General features: G+C 46.4%; 1 protein-coding gene across 1 annotated transcript in view; it reads left to right on the top strand.

The window, feature by feature from the left end:
- The window catches only part of SNTB1 (syntrophin beta 1), a 110,544-nt gene that overhangs the window by 74,618 nt on the left and 16,862 nt on the right, over window positions 1-19,064 (top strand). Inside the window, exon 3 of the mRNA XM_079984353.1 lies at window positions 2,796-3,003. Coding sequence (XP_079840479.1) covers window positions 2,796-3,003 — 208 coding nt within the window. The remainder of the gene's footprint in view (window positions 1-2,795; window positions 3,004-19,064) is intronic.

The following is a 19,064-nucleotide window of genomic DNA, read 5'->3' as shown; positions in this document are numbered from 1 at the left end:
CCGAAGCCAAAGGGTGCTCATCAATGGTTCCTCTTCACCCTGGAGAAGAGTGACTAGTGGGGTGCCACAGGGTTCTGTCTTGGGCCCGGTCTTATTCAACATCTTTATCAACGACTTGGATGATGGACTCAAGGGCATCCTGATCAAATTTGCAGATGACACCAAACTGGGAGGGGTGGCTAACACCCCAGAGGACAGGATCACACTTCAAAACAACCTTGACAGATTAGAGAACTGGGCTAAAACAAACAAGATGAATTTTAACAGGGAGAAATGTAAAGTATTGCACTTGGGCAAAAAAAATGAGAGGCACAAATACAAGATGGGTGACACCTGGCTTGAGAGCAGTACATGTGAAAAGGATCTAGGAGTCTTGGTTGACCACAAACTTGACATGAGCCAACAGTGTGACGTGGCAGCTAAAAAAGCCAATGCAATTCTGGGCTGCATCAATAGGAGTATAGCATCTAGATCAAGGGAAGTAATAGTGCCACTGTATTCTGCTCTGGTCAGACCTCACCTGGAGTACTGTGTCCAGTTCTGGGCACCACAGTTCAAGAAGGACACTGACAAACTGGAACATGTCCAGAGGAGGGCAACCAAAATGGTCAAAGGCCTGGAAACGATGCCTTATGAGGAACGGCTAAGGGAGCTGGGCATGTTTAGCCTGGAGAAGAGGAGGTTAAGGGGTGATATGATAGCCATGTTCAAATATATAAAAGGATGTCACATAGAGGAGGGAGAAAGGTTGTTTTCTGCTGCTCCAGAGAAGCGGACACGGAGCAATGGATCCAAACTACAAGAAAGAAGATTCCACCTAAACATTAGGAAGAACTTCCTGACAGTAAGAGCTGTTCGACAGTGGAATTTGCTGCCAAGGAGTGTGGTGGAGTCTCCTTTGGAGGTCTTTAAGCAGAGGCTTGACAACCATATGTCAGGAGTGCTCTGATGGTGTTTCCTGCTTGGCAGGGGGTTGGACTCGATGGCCCTTGTGGTCTCTTCCAACTCTATGACTATGATTCTATGGAGACGCTGCCTGAAGTCCTGGACACCTGCTACTAGCCAATAGTGGTGTTTGTTATTGATGCCTGGATAGCTCAGTTGGTTAGAGCATGGTGCTGGTAATGTCAAGGTTGCAGGTTCGATCCCCGTATGGGACAGCTGCATATTCCAGCATTGCAGAGGTTTGGACAAGATAATCCTCAGGGTCCCTTCCAACTCTACAATTCTGTGATTCTATGGTTCCTCTCACTTGTCAAAAGTTCACCTGTAAATGCCTTGCAGGCAGTGACCTTCTGTGTTTGCACATGTCATTCTGTAAAGCACCACGTACATTAAGTCTAGCATATTCTTTGCTATTTGTTTTTTTATTTTTTTATTAACAATTGCAACATAACAAATCATCAATACGAATCACCTTCATTATTTCCTCCCCCTTTCCCCCTCCCGCCCTCCCCTCCAAGACTTCCCTCGGCTCCTCTCTCTGATTTCTCAACTCATATTGTTCTCTGCATATTGTAAAATTGTATACATCCTTATATTATCTATCCACCATATTAACCCAATAAATTTGTACGTGATTATTCAAAACCTGCCAAGGAGTCCAGTTCATTTTGTTGTCTTTAGCGTATTCTTTGCTATTTGGACACACTCCCCAATAACAACAATTTCCTCAAGTGCTCAGGGTTCTTCTTGCACATTGAGGAGAGTTCCCATGTTTTCCTCTTCTGTGAGCTGCAGCGATTGCTGGCCTGGTGGGCTCTCTACTCTTGAGTACAAGGTACAGAAGCTGAAAACTTTCATTTCTGCTTTTGAACAAAGCACATCCAGTTCTGTTCAAGTTCTAGTTAATTCAAGCCAACCACAACCAGCCGGTGATAATTCGTGGCTTGTTTGTTTCCTCTTCACTTTGCTAACTAGAATTTAAACTTCGCGACCCACACCCTGCGGTATTTTCATTTCTTTTTGCTTTTTAATTTGTATACAGCCTACCTTTATACACAAGGCAGTTTGCAGCAACAAAATATGCAATAAAGAACGCACACCCCTTCTAATAATCCGATACAATACGAAAAATCATAATAAAACATAACTTTAAAGTGGAACGACTTGTAAAGTAATATTGAATAGTCTATTAGAATATAAAGGTAAAGGTAAAGGTACCCCTGCCCGTACGGGCCAGCCTTGACAGACTCTAGGGTTGTGCGCTCATCTCACTCTATAGGCCGGGAGCCAGCGCTGTCCGCAGACACTTCCGGGTCACGTGGCCAGCGTAACAAGCTGCATCTGGCGAGCCAGCGCAGCACACGGAACGGCGTTTACCTTCCCGCTGGTAAGCGGTCCCTATTTATCTACTTGCACCTGGAGGTGCTTTCCAACCTGTAGGTTGGCAGGCGCTGGGACCGAACGACGGGAGCGCACCCCGCCGCGGGGATTTGAACCTCCGACCATGCAATCGGCAAGTCCTAGGCGCTGAGGTTTTACCCACAGCGCCACCCGCTATTAGAATATATATCATAATAAAACATAACTTTAAAGTGGAACGACTTGTAAAGTAATATTGAATAGTCTATTAGAATATAATAGTGCAATTTGCACAAAACATGACCTGCAGTGAGATGATAGATAGATAGATAGATAGATAGATAGATAGATAGATAGATAGATGGATGGATATTTAATGCTTGTATTTTAGCAAGGTTCATAGGATTGGGCTGCTTTGTGATAGCCATCCTAAATATTTTTAGACTAAACCTCCAGCCGTTATCCTGATTCTGCTTTTTTCTCTCCCGCAGGCTTGTAGAAGTTCATTCACCAGATGCCAGGCACACCCTGGTTCTAAGGAGTAAGGATTCCGCAACAGCGCAGGCCTGGTTCCACTCCATCCACTCCTGCGTCAGCGATCTCATTCCTAAGGCCATCTCGGAGGTCAAAGATCAGCTGGGCAAAGCAGGAATTGCTGGAGCTCGAGAGATCAGGCACCTTGGCTGGCTCGCAGAAAAGGTAACAAGTTCCTCATTCTGTCCACAGGCCTTCCCTCTTGGGCTTGCCGCTCAGAAGTTCAGCAGTTCAAATCCCCGCGACAGGGTGATCTTCCGTTGCTCTGTCCCAGCTTCTGCCAACCTAGCAGTTTCAAAGCACACCAGTGCAAGTAGATAAATAGGTACTGCTATGGCGGGAAGGTAAATGGTGTTTCTATGTGCCCTGGTTTCCGTCAGTGTCCCATTGCACCAGAAGCAGTTCAGTCATGCTGGACACATGACCCAGAAAGCTGTCTGTGGACAAACGGACCTCATAGTCACCTTTGACTGGACCCCCATCAAGGGGTCCTTTACTTTTTACCTTCTGAGCATTCTGAGGGAGAAGCGAGAAGGGCGCTCCAGGAGGCTGAGGCAGGCAAGGGCCCCCCTCTCAGCTTCCCCAGCTGGAGTAGACTCAGGATAGGTGTGGGTCATGGGCCTCGTCAAGCCCAGATGTGGCAATCGGCATGCAAGGTATAAAAGGGAAGCAGAACAGAGGTGCCGTGTCTGCCCAGCTGCCCGTGTTGATGGACCACAGCTTGGTTGTTCCAGGAGCTCTCTGAGATGTTGCTTTTGGGGGCTGTGTACACCAGTGGGAACTTTCTGCCAGGTATTCTGTGGGTTCGGGACAAACAAATTTGTCAAATCCTCTTTTTTAAGCAGCCCAAGTGGGGTCGCCATCACTGCCACCTTTGGGAACAAGTTCCATTGAGGTACTTTGCTGAATCTTCCAACCTTCAGCTTCGTTGCACGCACACAAGCTCTAGTGACACAGGAGAGGAAGAAGAGCTTTTCTGTTCCCACTGTTTCCATGCCATGTATAATTTTATAAGGTTCCTTCATATCACCTCTGGCTTGCCTGAAGTCCCAGGCGCTGCACCTTTTCCTCACAGGGGTCTCGCTCTACTGCCTTGATCACTTTGATCGCTGTACAATTGACCCTGACCTTTGCTCCCATAGTTCTTCCAGATGTTTTCAAGGCACTGTGGGATTTCATCTAGGGCCTCCTATGGATAAGTTCAAATTACCCCCACATCTGAACATCTTTTTCTAAGGGTTGGAGACTCTTTGTTCATGATAGGCTTTTCCCCAGCTCCCTGCATCATGGTTTCCACCTCCTCTTAGAAGCAAAACGGCGAACTCCTCATGCCAAAATTTGCCTAAGCTGGTTACCTCCAGCTGCTGCTTTGAACTTCAACTCGCATCAGCGCCAGCCCGGCTGTGTTGGCTGAGGCTGATGCGAGTTGTACTCCAAAACAGCCGGTTGGGGCAAAGGCCGCTTTATGGAAGAGAATGGGGCTCCACTTGAGTAACATTTTGCAAATCCCAATTGGCTTTTGGCTGTCCGTCCATGAAATGCAATGTGCTGTTGCTGCATTAATGCTCAGGACAGCAGGCATTCTATTCTGTCGTGATCAACTGCTCGGTTGGAGGTGGTGGCAGTATATTTAGCAACGATGGCATGGGCACTTCAAGGTACCTCAGCTGTTCTCCCTGCCCTGGGTCCACGGACTCAGCATTCTTGATTAAGACAGAAGCTTAGCAAGAGAAAGTTGGTCCCAGTGGATATTGAGCTCTTTGCCCATTTAGGGCTTTAAGAGGCATGGATCTTGGACAGGACCCAGAATTGAAAGCCGATGCCAATGTGTGATGCTTTCATAACACTTGGTAGTGCTTGGGGCTGGGGTGCCCTTTGTGTGGTATGCACCTCATGTTTGGCGTTCCAACTTGAAACAACCTGCGCCCTTCACTTTTTCCTTGGAGGTCACTGCTTCTGATCTTGTGACGAAGTGCCAGGAGTTACTTACCACAAATAAACTTGGGTGTTGGTTTGTTATTCTTGCAAGTGCTCCCCGGGACCCCTGAAACAAATTGGATTCTTTGCAAGGCTATGATTCTTTGATTCTTTACAAGGCTATGACTTTTATGCTTTAAAAAAACCAAAAACGCAGGATTCTAGCTCTTGGGACTTCAGAGAAGAACCTGACAAGTTTAGGCAGATTTTGCTGTAAAGAGCAATCCAGCCATACAGGATTGCTACGGTTTGTTCATTTAAAACCCATATTTAGTCCTTTCCCACAGAGTCTTTGGTTCAGTGTGGTTATCTACATGTGACTGCCACTGGTAACTATAATATGGGGTGCTTCCAATTGTTCAAAAAGCAGGTTGTGTACAGCATACTGGGACAATTTTCAAGCTGTCTCAGTTTTCCAAGATTTCTGATGAGTTCCATGTTCATGGCTAAAATTGGGCTCTACATATGCATGATTCCCCATGTTGTTCCATGTGCCTTGAAGAACAGCAACCGATCACTACCCAAATGGTAATTGGATCACAGTTTCATTTGCAGTTTTTGTTAAAAAAAGAAAGAAAGGTATAAATGTTTCACGTGCAACGCTTCAGTAGTAATTCAAGTCACACTGCAAATGTCACCTAGTAAAAAGAAGACCCATCGTCTTATTTACAAAGATGCTTTGAAGCATTGCAGCTTAGACCTTGCTTTAAGTCCCCTCCTCTCCAGGGTTTCCCCCTCAAATAATCGGAGACTGTGTCACCAATCTTCCCTCCATCCTCTTCATGCCTCTTCTGGTTCTGGCAGACGAGGGAGGGAAAGGAGCTTAGTTGCAGCAGCAGAGGAAGACACCTGTATTTCTTCACCATCCTGACCCACCTCTGCCTCTTGGCCTCCTTTCTCTCCTGCTTCAGCTTCTTCTTCTGGACTTCCTTCTGCCACAGACTCTCTCTGCTCACTAAGCCCTGTTACCTCTTCTGCTTCCTACACCTCCTCCTCCCAGGCTTCTCCCTCTTCGTTGACCCACCACCAGTCCCTAGGCTCAGAGCCTTCTTCCCCTGGCAGTTTCCCAGCTGGTTCCTTCCACCATTCCTCTGCATCCAACCAGTCCATGACAATATGACCAGCATGTAACCTGCAAGAGCATAGGAAGTTTCCTTACACTGAGTCAGACCACTGGTCTGTCCAGCTCAATGTTGCTTACACCAGTCCTGAAAGATCTTCATTGGCTCCCAGTACATTTACGAGCACAATTCAAAGTGTTGGTGCTGACCTTTAAAGCCCTAAACGGCCTCGGCCCAGTATACCTGAAGGAGCATCTCCACCCCCATCATCCAGCCCGGACATGGAGGTCTAGCTCCGAGGGCCTTCTGGTGGTTCCCTCATTGCGAGAAGCTAAGTTACAAGGAACCAGGCAGAGGGCCTTCTTGGTAGTGGTGCCCACCCTGTGGAACGCTCTCCCACCAGATGTCAAAGAAATAAACAACTATTTTACTTTTAAAAGACAACTGAAGGCGGCCGTGTTTAGGGAAGTTTTTAATGTCTGATGCTGTATTGTTTTAATATTCGGTTGGAAGCCGCCCAGAGTGGCTGGGGAAACCCAGCCAGATAGGCGGGGTATAAATAATAAATTATTATTATTATTATTATTATTATTATTATTATTATTATTATTATACCGGTAGCAATTCTAGGATTTTCAGCAGCAGTCTCTCCTAGCCCTACCCAAAGATGTTGGGGATTGAATTTGGGTCCTGCTGCACACCGAAAAGATGCTCTTACCACAGACCTGCTGTCCCTCCCCTAAATGGATTAAGTGTCCTGTCTGAGACCCATAAGAGCTGCAGCCATTGGGTTAGGTGGACAAAGCATCTGTTGTGGTGTAAGGCTTATTGCAGCATAAAATATTCTCAAGCAGAGGTAAGAAGAAAGGAACTGGCCGCACCAGAGCTTCCTTTTTCTCCCTTCCCTGTCTCTCTTCTCAATTTTTAATGAGGCTCTGTATTAGTTGTCATTCCGCCCTTCCCCCGGTGATTAGTTCGAAAAGCAAACGCTTGCAACATGTATCGGAAAGAACATTCTGCAAAGGTGCTGACCTTTCCTTTTGCAATAAACTCTCATTTGAGAACGAGTCCCAGGACTAAGCATGTGGTTGGATCAATCATGTTAGTTGAGGGGAGGGGGGTTGGCTTGGACAGTAATGCGCAGCTAATGAGTTGTGCGCTGCGGACATTAACCTCAGACCTCAGGTGATTTAGATGCAGAGCACATTGCAAGATCACCTTAGGGCTTTTTAAAGAAGGAAGAAATACGCACCATGCTGGCATGTTAATTGAAGTGGGCCATTGGCACAGTGGCGCAGAACGCAGGTTTACTGCTTGTACAATGTAATCAACGGTGGGGAAACAAGTCATTTTCTGTCCCTTGCTTTTTTTCCTAACTTTTTTTTTTTTAAAAGATGACTACATCATGGAGGAGGGATGCGGGTGGCACTGTGGGTTAAACCACAGAGCCTAGGACTTGCCGATAAGAAGGTCAGCAGTTCGAATCCCCGCAACGGGGTGAGCTCCCGTTGCTCAGTCCCTGCTCCTGCCAACCTAGCAGTTCGAAAGCACAACAAAGTGCAAGTAGATAAATAGGTACCACTCCGGCAGGAAGGTAAACGGCATTTCCATGCGCTGCTCTGGTTCGCCAGAAGTGGCTTAGTCATGCTGGCCACATGACCCGGAAGCTGTACGCCGGCTCCCTCGGCCAATAAAGCGAGATGAGCGCCGCAACCCCAGAGTCAATCACGACTGGACCTAATGGTTAGGGGTCCCTTTACCTTTACATCATGGAGGAACTTAAAGGGCTGTGAAACAGGAAGGAGCACGTGAATGTTAGGCAATGGCTGTGTTCAGAAGCAACAGTAAACCGTAGTTTAGTGTTTCGAAAACAAGCTTGGATCTCACGCTCCCAACTTTTGCATGGCCACAGAGCAGGTCTATTTTTCATACTTCCTTTTGCAGTATGGAACACAATCACAATGGCAACTTGTTAAAAACCAAGCCTTATGAGGAATGGTTGAAGGAGCCTGGAAAAGAGGTGGCTGAGAGGAGACAGGATAAGTAAAGGTAAAGGGACCCCTGACCATTAGGTCCAGACGAGGCCGACTCTGGGGTTGCGGCGCTCATCTCGCTTTATTGGCCGAAGGAGCTGGCGTACAGCTTCCGGGTCATGTGGCCAGCATGACTAAGCCACTTCTGGCGAACCAGAGCAGCACACGGAAACGCCGTTTACCTTCCTGCCTATTTATCTACTTGTACTTTGTGCTTTCGAACTGCTAGGTTGGCAGGAGCAGGGACCAAGCAACGGGAGCTTACCCCGTTGCGGGGATTTGAACTGCCGACCTTCTGATCGGCAAGTCCTAGGCTCTGTGGTTTAACCCACGGTGCCACTTGCATCCTCAAATATCTTCAAGGTTGTTACATGGAAGAGAGGGAAAGCTTGTTTTCTCTTGCTCTGGAGGCTAGGATCCAAACCAATGGTTTCAAGTTGCAAGAAAGGAGATTCTAGCTAAACATCAGGAAGAACTTCCTGACAGTAAGAGCTGTGGAATGGAGTGGAGAGCTGGTGGACTCTCATTCCTTGGAGGTTTTTAAGTAGAGGTTGGATGTCCATCTCTCATGGATGCTTTTGTTGATATTCCCGCATTGCAGGGAGTTGGATTAGATCATGTTTGGGGTACCTTCCAACTTGGTGATTCTGTCATTCAATGTCCTACGGGTGCAGAAATGCTTATAGTGATTCATGCAGCCTATATGATTGAGGTTCACCCCGTCGTGGGGATTCGAACCACCAACCTTCTGATCGGCAAGCCCAAGAGACTCAGTGATTTAGACCACAGTGCCACCCGCGCCCTGTTGCTCTGTCCCAGCTCCTGCAAACCTAGCAGTTCAAAAGCACAACAGTGCAAGTAGATAAATAGGTATCGCTGCGGTGGGAAGGTAAACGGTGTTTCCATGCACTCTGGTTTCCGTCATGGTGTCCCGTTGCACCAGAAGCGGTTTAGTCATGCTGGCCACATGGCCCAGAAAGCTGTCTGTGGAGAAACGCCAGCTCCCTCGGCCTGAAAGCGAGATGAGCCCCACAACCCCATAGTCGCCTATGTCCATGGGTCCCTTTACCTTTTACCTATGATGGAGGACTTTTATGCATGCCTGTGCAGCGCAATGCAAACCTAATGCTAAACTGTGAGCAAAGTTCTGGGCCTGAAAAGCTTGCTTGCTAGAGCGCCCCCCCCCGACCCATGAAGAGCCTTTTTAAAGGCTACGGAGAGGGTACGAAGAGTGGCGTGGTGCTGTGAGTAGACCGCTACTGCAGTGGAGCGAAGCCGCGAGCCATGGCCGGAGAGCGCTGACTTTTTTCCCTGAAATTTGGACTTGAAATAACCCGTGAGTAGAATGGAATTTGGACTTTAAAATTTTTACCTTTAAATTTGGTACGACCGGGGGATGTGCTAAAGGGAAGTCCACACCCCCTCTATTTACAAAAGATTTAAAGCAAGGATCGGAGAACTAAGGTGGAGGGATCTTCTGTTTTTTTTGGCACGAGTTAAAAGACATTAATTCCACGAATTTGACAGAAGAAGATTTGTGCTGGAGAGTAAGAGTTGAACTTTAGAAGCTTTTGTCTAACCTCCCCCCCCCCCCCCGACCCGGGAGTGCCCCTGTGTGTGAGCTGGAGGAAAAGGAACAAGTAGTTTGACAGCTGTCAAAGGAGCTGTCAAACGGGCAGTTAAAGTTAAAAATTTTTATTGTTTAACATCTCTCTGGACTAAATTTGCTATATTTGAATTAAAGTGCTTGGGAACAAAGTAGTTACAAATAACAAAGCAACAGATTGTTGGGAAAGGACTATTAAGTAACTAGAACCCCCCTAGGGGAAACTTTGAAACATTACAATGGCTACAGATGGAAAATTACAGGCAGAGATAGAAAGAATGTTTCTTCTCGTGGGAATACTGCAAGAGCAAAGCATGGCTATGAACAAACAACTTATAACCTTGAACTCTAAAACAAGCAACCCTGCTGAATGCATAAAGGATCTGACTGAAACAAAATCTGCAGCTGAACCAGAGGAGACTTTTTTGGAACTGGAGGAGAGGGAAGAAGGAGTTAAGAAACTACAGGAGAGTACCGATCTGAAGCCTACACTGCTAGAACATAAAGAAGAAGACCTTGGGATTACCAATCTGCGAAAGATGCAAAAGTGGAAAGAGGAAGCCCATGGAACACTTGGAATACTGGAACTTAAAAGAAACAAGAAATATGATTGGGGCTTCCTCTTTGAGTATGGGAGATCAGTTGGCTTGTTGCAGCAGCTGTTACCAAGTATTTTGGATGGAAGAAAATTTGACGAGACTGTGCCAGAGCTCCTTCGAGAACTGAGGACCAACAAAGAGGGCTACCAACAAAACCGGCAGAGAGAGTGACAGAGATTTGAAGGCCTCTGATGCGAGGAATCCAGGCTAAGAATTGTTTTGTGGACATTTATTTGGGAAGGGACAGAAACCGGGGTAGGGAGGGAGGGGAGAACAGAATTTTAAAACTTTTATGACTTTTGTGTTTGGCTATTATGACCTACATTCAATATAAAAAGGGGGAAATTCGTGGAAGGGAATTTGGGTCGACCTTAGAAAAGGACTTAATATTTATAAGAAAATTGGACAAGTAAAATTTGGCCAAGTAATAAGAATTAATTTTAAAAATAACAATAATATGTTAAAGAAGAGAGATAAGAACCTGCTGAGCTAATTATTGGATTTGGGATGTATGAAGGGGGGGTGGGGGGAAGTCAGGGAGTGGGGTTAAGAAAGTAAGGTTATGAAACTATACTTGTTTTGTTTTTGTTTTCATCTCTGTGTGTTTTTAAAATGTGAAAACCCAATAAAAATTACTTTAAAAAAAAAAAAGCTTGCTAGCTAGAAAGTTGCAGGATCTGCTTTGTCCAGAAGTTTGTAAGATTTCTGATTTCCAGCCACAGCGCAGCAAGCCCTGGGCTGCAGTCCCAGCACACAACAATGTCCTCCCTCTCTGCCATCTACCTCAATTTAAGGATTAGGAAAGAAAAACAAACACAGCACACACAAGCAAGGAGCAAACGACCCTGAGCTGAAACCATCCGACGGCAGCAGGATGTTGGGCACACGGAGGTTAGAATAAGCAGAGGGCCAGCCTGCCAAATGCCATTCTAGGCCGCCCATTGCTCACACTGACCAATAAGGACCAATAAGGACCAAAGGGACCACAGCTTAAAAGCCTGGAGCAATGAATGAATATAGTGGGAAGCTTTCTGGCCCAGCTCCCTGTTTTCTTACTTTCTTGGGCTCCATGGTCACTGCAGATGGTGACAGCAGCCACGAAATTAAAAGAGGCCTGCTCTTTGGGAGAAAGGCGATGGCAAACCTAGACAGCATCTTAAAAAGCAGAGACATCACCTTGCCCACAAAGGTCTGTATAGTTAAAGCTATGGTTTTCACAGTAGTGATGTATGGAAGTGAGAGCTGGACCATAAAGAAGGCTGATTGCCAAATAATTGATGCTTTAGAATTATGGTGCTGGAGGAGACTCTGGAGAGTCCCATGGACTGCAAAAAGATCAAACCTATCCATTCTTAAGGAAATCAGTCCTGAGTGCTCACTGGAAGGACAGATCCTGAAGCTGAGACTCCAATACCACCTCATGAGAAGAGAAGACTCCCTGGAAAAGACCCTGATGTTGGGAAAGATGGAGGGCACAAGGAGAAGGGGACAACAGAGGACAAGATGGTTGGACAATGTTCTCGAAGCTACCAGCATGAGTTTGACCAAACTGTGGAAGGCAGTGGAAGACAGGAGTGCCTGGCGTGCTCTGGTCCATGGGGTCATGAAGAGTCGGACACAACTAAACAACAACAGCAACTTTTGCATGGATACAGAAAGTGGGACACAGGACGGACGAACTTGGAAGGCAGGCTGCCTAGCCGCCGGTGAGTGGGGCAAGCTTTTCCTGTGCTCAGCTCAGCATAACTTCCAACGAAGGTGTCCAGAGTCTCATCCCGAGCTCTTTCCCAGGCTGCCCTGCAACTTGAATATTTAACCAGACGTACTACAAGGGCTTGGAATCTGGGACCTTTGACATCGCTAAGTTGTGGTCTCTCCCCATGAAGCCTATAGAAGTTGGGAGAGAGGGAAGAAAATAGCACAGAACCTCCAAGCAGAAGGCACAACGGGGAGAGATGAAGGCAAAGGTGTTTAAAAAAGGCCTGGGTATATTTTAGGAACAGCTAAGCAAGGAGCAGCAGGTGAAATAATCCTTTGAAGGAGTGCACCGAGCGATCCTGCCCTGCTAAAGGAAAAAAGCTAGGGAACTTGAACATGGCAGCGGGGGAATGCAGAGGGAATAGTACTAGATAGGGGAAAAAAAACCCTTGGAGGTCAATTGTCAGCGCCAGCCTTAAACATTTCACACACAAAGCAAAGAGTCAAGGAGTTGCTCCCTCCTCTTAATCCACTACCATAGCTCCGGATCGAAGCATGTTTTCTAATGAGGTCACAAGACAGATTGGAGGAAGGAAGATGTTGCCCCCTTCCGGAACGTTCTGTGTGGATAAGAGCAGCCACCCCAATTGTGAGTGAGGCCAGAAATAGACTTGTCTGTCAGAAATCTCAGCCATATTTGCACATGTATATTTGCATGGTTTTTACCATGCACAAGCAGTTTTTGCATCTGCTTGCCCTGGAAGATACAAACTATGGCCTGTGGTTTAGCACTGCATCTAAACCCTGGGAACATGGTTTGACTCACAAGAAACCACAACCTGTAGACATAAAGTCAGGACTTGGAGATCATGGTTTGCTTGGATATCATGTTTCGCCAGGGATTGTGCTTTGAACTTAAAGGAGTTAGACAACACAGCAATAAACCATTAACCATGGTTTATCATGGTGTGCAAACTGGGCAGTTTTCAGAAGGGCAAAGCAAACTGCAACCCCTGTTTCGAATGTGATACCAAGGCAGGGATTGTGGTTTATTACCTCCCAGCGTGAGCAACAAGGAGTCAAAGCTGCTCTGTAGTCACGTTCATGGTACAGTGTTAGCTATGGTTTACTGTGGTGTACAAACTTGGCCATTTTCAGAAGGGGGACGTAACACATACCAGGGGAAGGTGGAACATGAACCAAGGCTGAAGATTTATTGAGATTAAATATAAACAGATATGTGCCTAGAGAGGCTATTGGTAGATTTCATAGTTCAGTAAAGTATGATTGGCTCTAAGCCCAATTCAGCCTCACTGACCTCAACAGGAAAAACTGGTCTTAGACTATTTAATTATCTTTATTTTTAATTATGGTTGCAAACTTTTCTTTAATTGGCTTGTATATTTTAGTCATGTCTCTTCTATGGTTGTATACTGTTTGGAGATTGCAGTTCATATTTTTTAAAACAAACAAACAGTCGTACCTTGGTTTTCGAATGGCCTGGAACTCAGATACTTTGGCTCCTGAACACTGCAAACCCAGAAGTGATTGTTCCAGTTTGCAAATGTTCTTTGGAACCCGGACGTCCGACAGGGCTTCTGCAGCTTCTGATTGGCTGCAGGAGCTTCCTGCAGCCAATTGGAAGCCACGATTTGGTTTTTGGACTTTTTGGAAGTCGAACAGACTTCTGGAACGGATTCCGTTTGACTTCCAAGGTACGACTGTAGATCTAAGCACAGGCCTTCAATGGTTTGTGGATCAGTCTGGGATCCTCCTTTGCTTCCAGCTGAGACCAAAGTTTGGGCCTATTTTATCCAGAGGAACATGCTTTGATTTTTGCAGACAAATCTGGCCATTCTTATCACAAGCTTATCTTCGGGGGGAAGTGGCTTTCTATAGTTATTCTTCACACCCCCAGCTGTTTTGCATTTGGTTGCCCTCAGACTTTCCAAATAGCCTAAAGGAACATCCAGCCTGAGCTACTTCTTACATGGTTCAAAAGCGCTTTTCACAGCTGCCTGGATGTTTTACTAGGGATAACCAGCAGCTCTGGGATGTGGTTTGGGATCATATCCAGAGGAATGGGAAAGTCCCCCACATATTTGAAATGGGAACCAAATGCTGCCTGATAATGGTTATGCACCTGTTACCTCAAACGATTCGTGACCAGCGAGTTGGCTCCGGAAGGAATAAGAGAGATCTGACTCAGAGATTTCAGAGCAAGGAAAGGAAAAAGAGAACATCTGCCAATACCAGCAGTTTTATTTTTAAAGTATGTATATATGTATTTAACCTTACAATTGTGCTCGGTTTAATGGGCTGATTAATCAACGGGTAAAACTTTAGGGACAAGTTTTATTATCCTCATCGTTATTATAGGCAGAATGAAAAAGAAGTTGGGAGATTACGGCAGATGAGTTACACACAGAAGTTCCTAGTTTCAACCTTGCCGTCTCAAGGTGGAGCTGAGAGAGACGGCTACCCCAAACCCCGAAGACCTGCTGCCTTTGAGTGGTTTAAAAGAGGATTGACAGGTTAGACAGAGGGAGTAATCCTATGCACAAGAAGCTGGTGTAAAACAAGCCAATGTAAAGAGACACCAGATTCAAACCCCATTCAACAGTGAGGTTTGCTGCTCAGTCACAGCCTGGCCAACAAGCCTCTCCTTCGTTGGAGGCATTTAAGTGGAGGTTGACTGGATTCCTGCATTTCAGGGGGTTGGACTAGATGACCCTTGGTGTCCCTTTCAACTCCACAATTCTACAATCCTCTGATTAACAACAACAAAAACAACAACAACAATTTATTATTTATACCCCACCCATCTGGCTGGGTCTCCCCAGCCACCCTGGGCGGCTTCCAACAAAGTATTAAAATACAGTGGTCTGTTAAACATTAAAAACTTCCATAAACAGGGCTGCCTTCAGATGTCTTCTAAAAGTCTGGTAGTTGTTGTTCTCTTTGACATCTGGTGGGAGGGCATTCCACAGGGCGGGTGCCACTACTGAGAAGGCCCTCTGCCTGGATCCCTGTAAAATAGAGCTGTATGCCAGGTTGCTAGGTCAAGTGTCCAAGCTCAATGGTATTCTGATATCCAGCCTAAGTCCCACCCCCCAGAACACCCCATTTTAGGGCTTTCATCAACCTTGACTAAGCCAGGATGGGACATAACAACAACAACAATTACAATTTGTTATTTATACCCCACCCATCTGGCTAGGTTTCCCCAACCACTCTGGGCGGCTCCCAACAGAATATTAAAAACACAATAAAACATCAAACATTAAAAAACTTCCCTATACAGGGCAGCCTTCAGATTTCTTCTAAAAGTCAGATGGTTGTTTATTTTCTTGACATCTGATAGGAGGGCATTCCACAGGCAGGTGCCACTACCGAGAAGGCCCTCTGCCTGGTTCCCTGTAACCTCACTTCCCGCAGTGAGGGAACCGCCAGGAGGCCCTCGGAGCTGCACCTCAGTGTCGGGGCTGGACGATGGGGGTGGAGGTGCTCCTTCAGGTATACTGGGCCGAGATCCGTTGGCATATCTTTGGCTGGACTGGGGTTGGGGTTCGTTGAGCCAGGAATCAGCTGGCTGAGCCAGAGATGGGCTGCATCCTAAGCTGCTCATCTCAGTGGATCTTGCCACATGACAGCTCAGTTGGTAAGTCATGAGACACTTCATCTCAGGGTTGTGTATTCAAGCCCCAGATTGGGGAAAATAGTATATGGGGTTGTACTAGATGACCCTCACGGTCCTTTCCAACTCTGCAATTCTGTGATCAGTCCCCGCAGGCTATCAATGGCTACTAACCCCGATGGCTGTCCTCTGTGTCCACTTTTAGAGGCAGCAATGCTTTATGAATCCCAGTCACTTGGTAGTGGGAGAGTTCTGTTCTGCTTGTGAGCTTCCCATTGGCAGCTGTCTGCCAACTCCACCTGGTACGTAGGCTGAGACCCTATCTGTCTCGCCAGAGTGGTGCATGCTCTAGTTATCTCCCGCTTGGACTACTGCAATGCACTCTGCGTGGGGCTACCTTTGAAGGTGACTCGGAAACTACAACTAATCCAGAATGCGGCAGCTAGACTGGTGACTGGGGGCGGTCCCAGACCACATAACACCGGTCTTGTAAGACCTACATTGGCTCCCAGTACGTTTCCGAGCACAATTCAAAGTGCTGGTGTTGACCTTTAAAGCCCTAAACGGCCTCGGCCCAGTATACCTGAAGGAGCGTCTCCACCCCCATCGTTCTGCCCGGACGCTGAGGTCCAGCGCCGAGGGCCTTCTCAGTAGTGGCGCCCGCCCTGTGGAACGCCCTCCCATCAGATGTCAAAGCAATAAACAACTACGTGACATTCAGAAAACATCTTAAGGCAGCCCTATTCAGGGAAGTTTTTAATGTGTGATATTTTAGTGTATTTTTGGTTTCTATGGAAGCCGCCCAGAGTGGCTGGGGAAACCCAGCCAGATGGGCGGGGTACAAATAATAATAATAATAATAATAATAATAATAATAATAATAATAATAATTTTGGTTGGTCATTATGGGAATGGGATGCTGAGCTCTGCTTGCCAGTCATTGTAGACAGCATTGAACCAGGTGGTCCAATGGTCTGACTCCAAACAAAGGCAGTTTCCTATGTTCCTAACGTGATCTGCGTGTCAGATAAACACGGCTTTTCAGATCATGGAATACTGCAGCACTGTGTAGCAAAAATTCAGAAAACACCCAGAAAACTGGAGAGTCAAGTTAAAAGCATTAAGCTTTAGAGTCTCCATTGCAGATAGCATGTAATTTCCTAATAGGATTTCGGTTTAAAGATTGACAGCTTTAGCAATCTTCCATCGTTCAGTAATCTGGAGGAAATAATGCTGTATTGCACTCCATCCATTTGTGGTGTGCATATCTAATTTAAAACTCCACATAACTGTCAGGTAGGAGAAGATTAAAAATAAATAAAGAATCCTCCTGCTGCTACCTCACGTAGACTTGAGTTATAATGTTGAGAGTATCTAGCGTTTAGTTTGCAAGCAATGGTTTGTCTCAGATAATTGATTAAACCCAATAGGAACGTAGATGCCGGTTTTAGGGTTGTGATCTTGTCATCTTCCATAAGCCAAGCAGCAGAGAGATCCTGGCTGTGAGAGGTCTCCCCTAAAAACTCAAGAGGAAAAATACAACAATAAAAAAAATTGTTTATGTGCAATGAGCTGCTGCCCTAGATGACGACGACAACAACAATTTTATTATTTATACCCCACCCATCTGGCTGGGTTGCCCCAGCCACTCTGGGCGGCTCCTAGCAGAATAGTAAAAACGTGATAAAACTTCAAGCATTAGAAACTTCCTTAAGCAGGGCTGCCTTCAGATGTCTTCTTAAAGTCAGATAGTTGTTTATTTCCTTGACTTCTGAAGGGAGGGCGTTCCACAGGGAGGGGGCCACTACCGAGAAGGCCCTCTGCCTGGTTCCATGTAACTTCGCTTTTCGCAGTGAGGGAACCAGCAGAAGACCCTCGGAGGACAGTGTTCGGGGGTGGAGATGCTCCTTCAGGTATACTGGGCTGAGGCCATTTAGGGCTTTAAAAGTCAGCACCAACACTTTGAATTGTGCCCGGAAACAAACTGGGAGCCAATGTAGGTCTTTCAGGACCGGCGTTGTACGGTCTCGGCGGCCACTCCCAGTCACCAGTCCAGCTGCCACATTCTGGATTAGTTGTAGTTTCCGAGTCACCTTCAAAGGTAGCCCCACGTAAAGCACATTGCAGTAGTCCAAGCGGGAGATAACCAGAGCATGCGCCCCTCTGGCAAGACAGTGCGCAGGCAGGTAGAGTTTTAAGCGATGTCCCAGATGGAGCTACCCTGGACGCAGAATTAACCTGTGCCTCAATGGACAGCTTTGAGTCTGAAATAACCCCAAGACTTCACCTAATGCAGACTTCCCTCCTACATATCCCACCTTCTGCCTAATTTAATGTGAATCTTCACTTTGCTACCTTGCTGCCATTGGTTTCCTTAACTTGCTGTCATTTCATCATTACCTACCTCCCCCTGTTTGCTTTGGCTTCTTTCTCTTTTCTAGAGTGAACCTAGACAATCAGGGATCACATAGTGTTTTTATGAAGTCACGATGCTTTGTAGACAGTCTGGTCCGGGTACATGACAATGTCGCTGCGGTTAAGTGAAGCTGGTTTAAGAGCACTCAGCTTGGCAATACAAACAAATTTGGACCACTACTTATTATCAATCAATCAATCAATCAATCATTGCAATTATGCGTTTATCTGCTTCTGTCTTCCCTGAGCATTCAGACTCCTAGCACCCAAATGGACCCACAGCCCAGACTGCATAATCTCTCCCCCCCCCCCCCGTCCCCACCTTCAACTCGCACCTCTTGTTTTCGTTAGGTACTTCCAGCAGTTCCTATTGTGCCCTGCGGGGAATTTTGTATGCCTTGGCAAACGCCCAGATCTGATAGCGACACAAGCCTGCATTGTAGTGCGCATTGGGATCAGGAAGAGATTAGCAATGGAAATGTAGCCATTTGCTTCTTTTCATTTCCCCCTTGAAATAATTCTCCCTGTATTGCCTCCTTCGTCTGTGGCTGGGGTCAGAGGTATAGTGCGGCCCAATTTCCTGCCGCGTGGGTTGTACCAACATCCTGTGCTTACGGCTGTCTGCTCTAATCAGCTCCACCGCTGGAAATCGCCTTGGTTTCAGTGAATTCACAAATGCAGCTCGGAGGGAGACAGGACACTGTAGATGTCGTGCGATGCGTTTCTGCATTGCAGTTTATTTTGCTTCGGCCAATCAAATTTCATTATTTTTGTATTCGGAATTGCCTCCTGCACTTGAATCAAGATTATTTACTATAAATAAAAATAAAAATATGGACGTTGTCATTCATCAACCAGCAAGAAAAGAAATAAAAATACATAGCCTAATATGTATCTTAACATCTGTCAAAACGGGGCCACTTCCACACTGTGCAGAGTATCCAAAGGGATTAGTTGCCTGGATGCGGGTGGCGCTGTGGGTTAAACCACGGAGCCTAGGACTTGCCGATCAGAAGGTTGGCTGTTCGAATGCCCACGACGAGGTGAGCTCCCGTTGCTCGGTCCCTGCTCCTGCCAACCTAGCAGTTCGAAAGCATGTCAAAGTGCAAGTAGATAAATAGGTACCACTCCGACGGGAAGGTAAACGGTGTTTCCGTGCACTGCTCTGCTTCGCCAGAAGCGGCTTAGTCATGCTGGCCA

Source organism: Podarcis cretensis, assembly GCF_951804945.1.
Source record: "Podarcis cretensis genome assembly, chromosome: 7".
In the NCBI taxonomy this organism is placed as follows: Eukaryota; Metazoa; Chordata; class Lepidosauria; order Squamata; family Lacertidae; genus Podarcis; species Podarcis cretensis.
The sequence above is the reverse complement of the archived record's forward strand: the minus strand, read 5'-3'. Positions and strand labels throughout refer to the sequence as shown.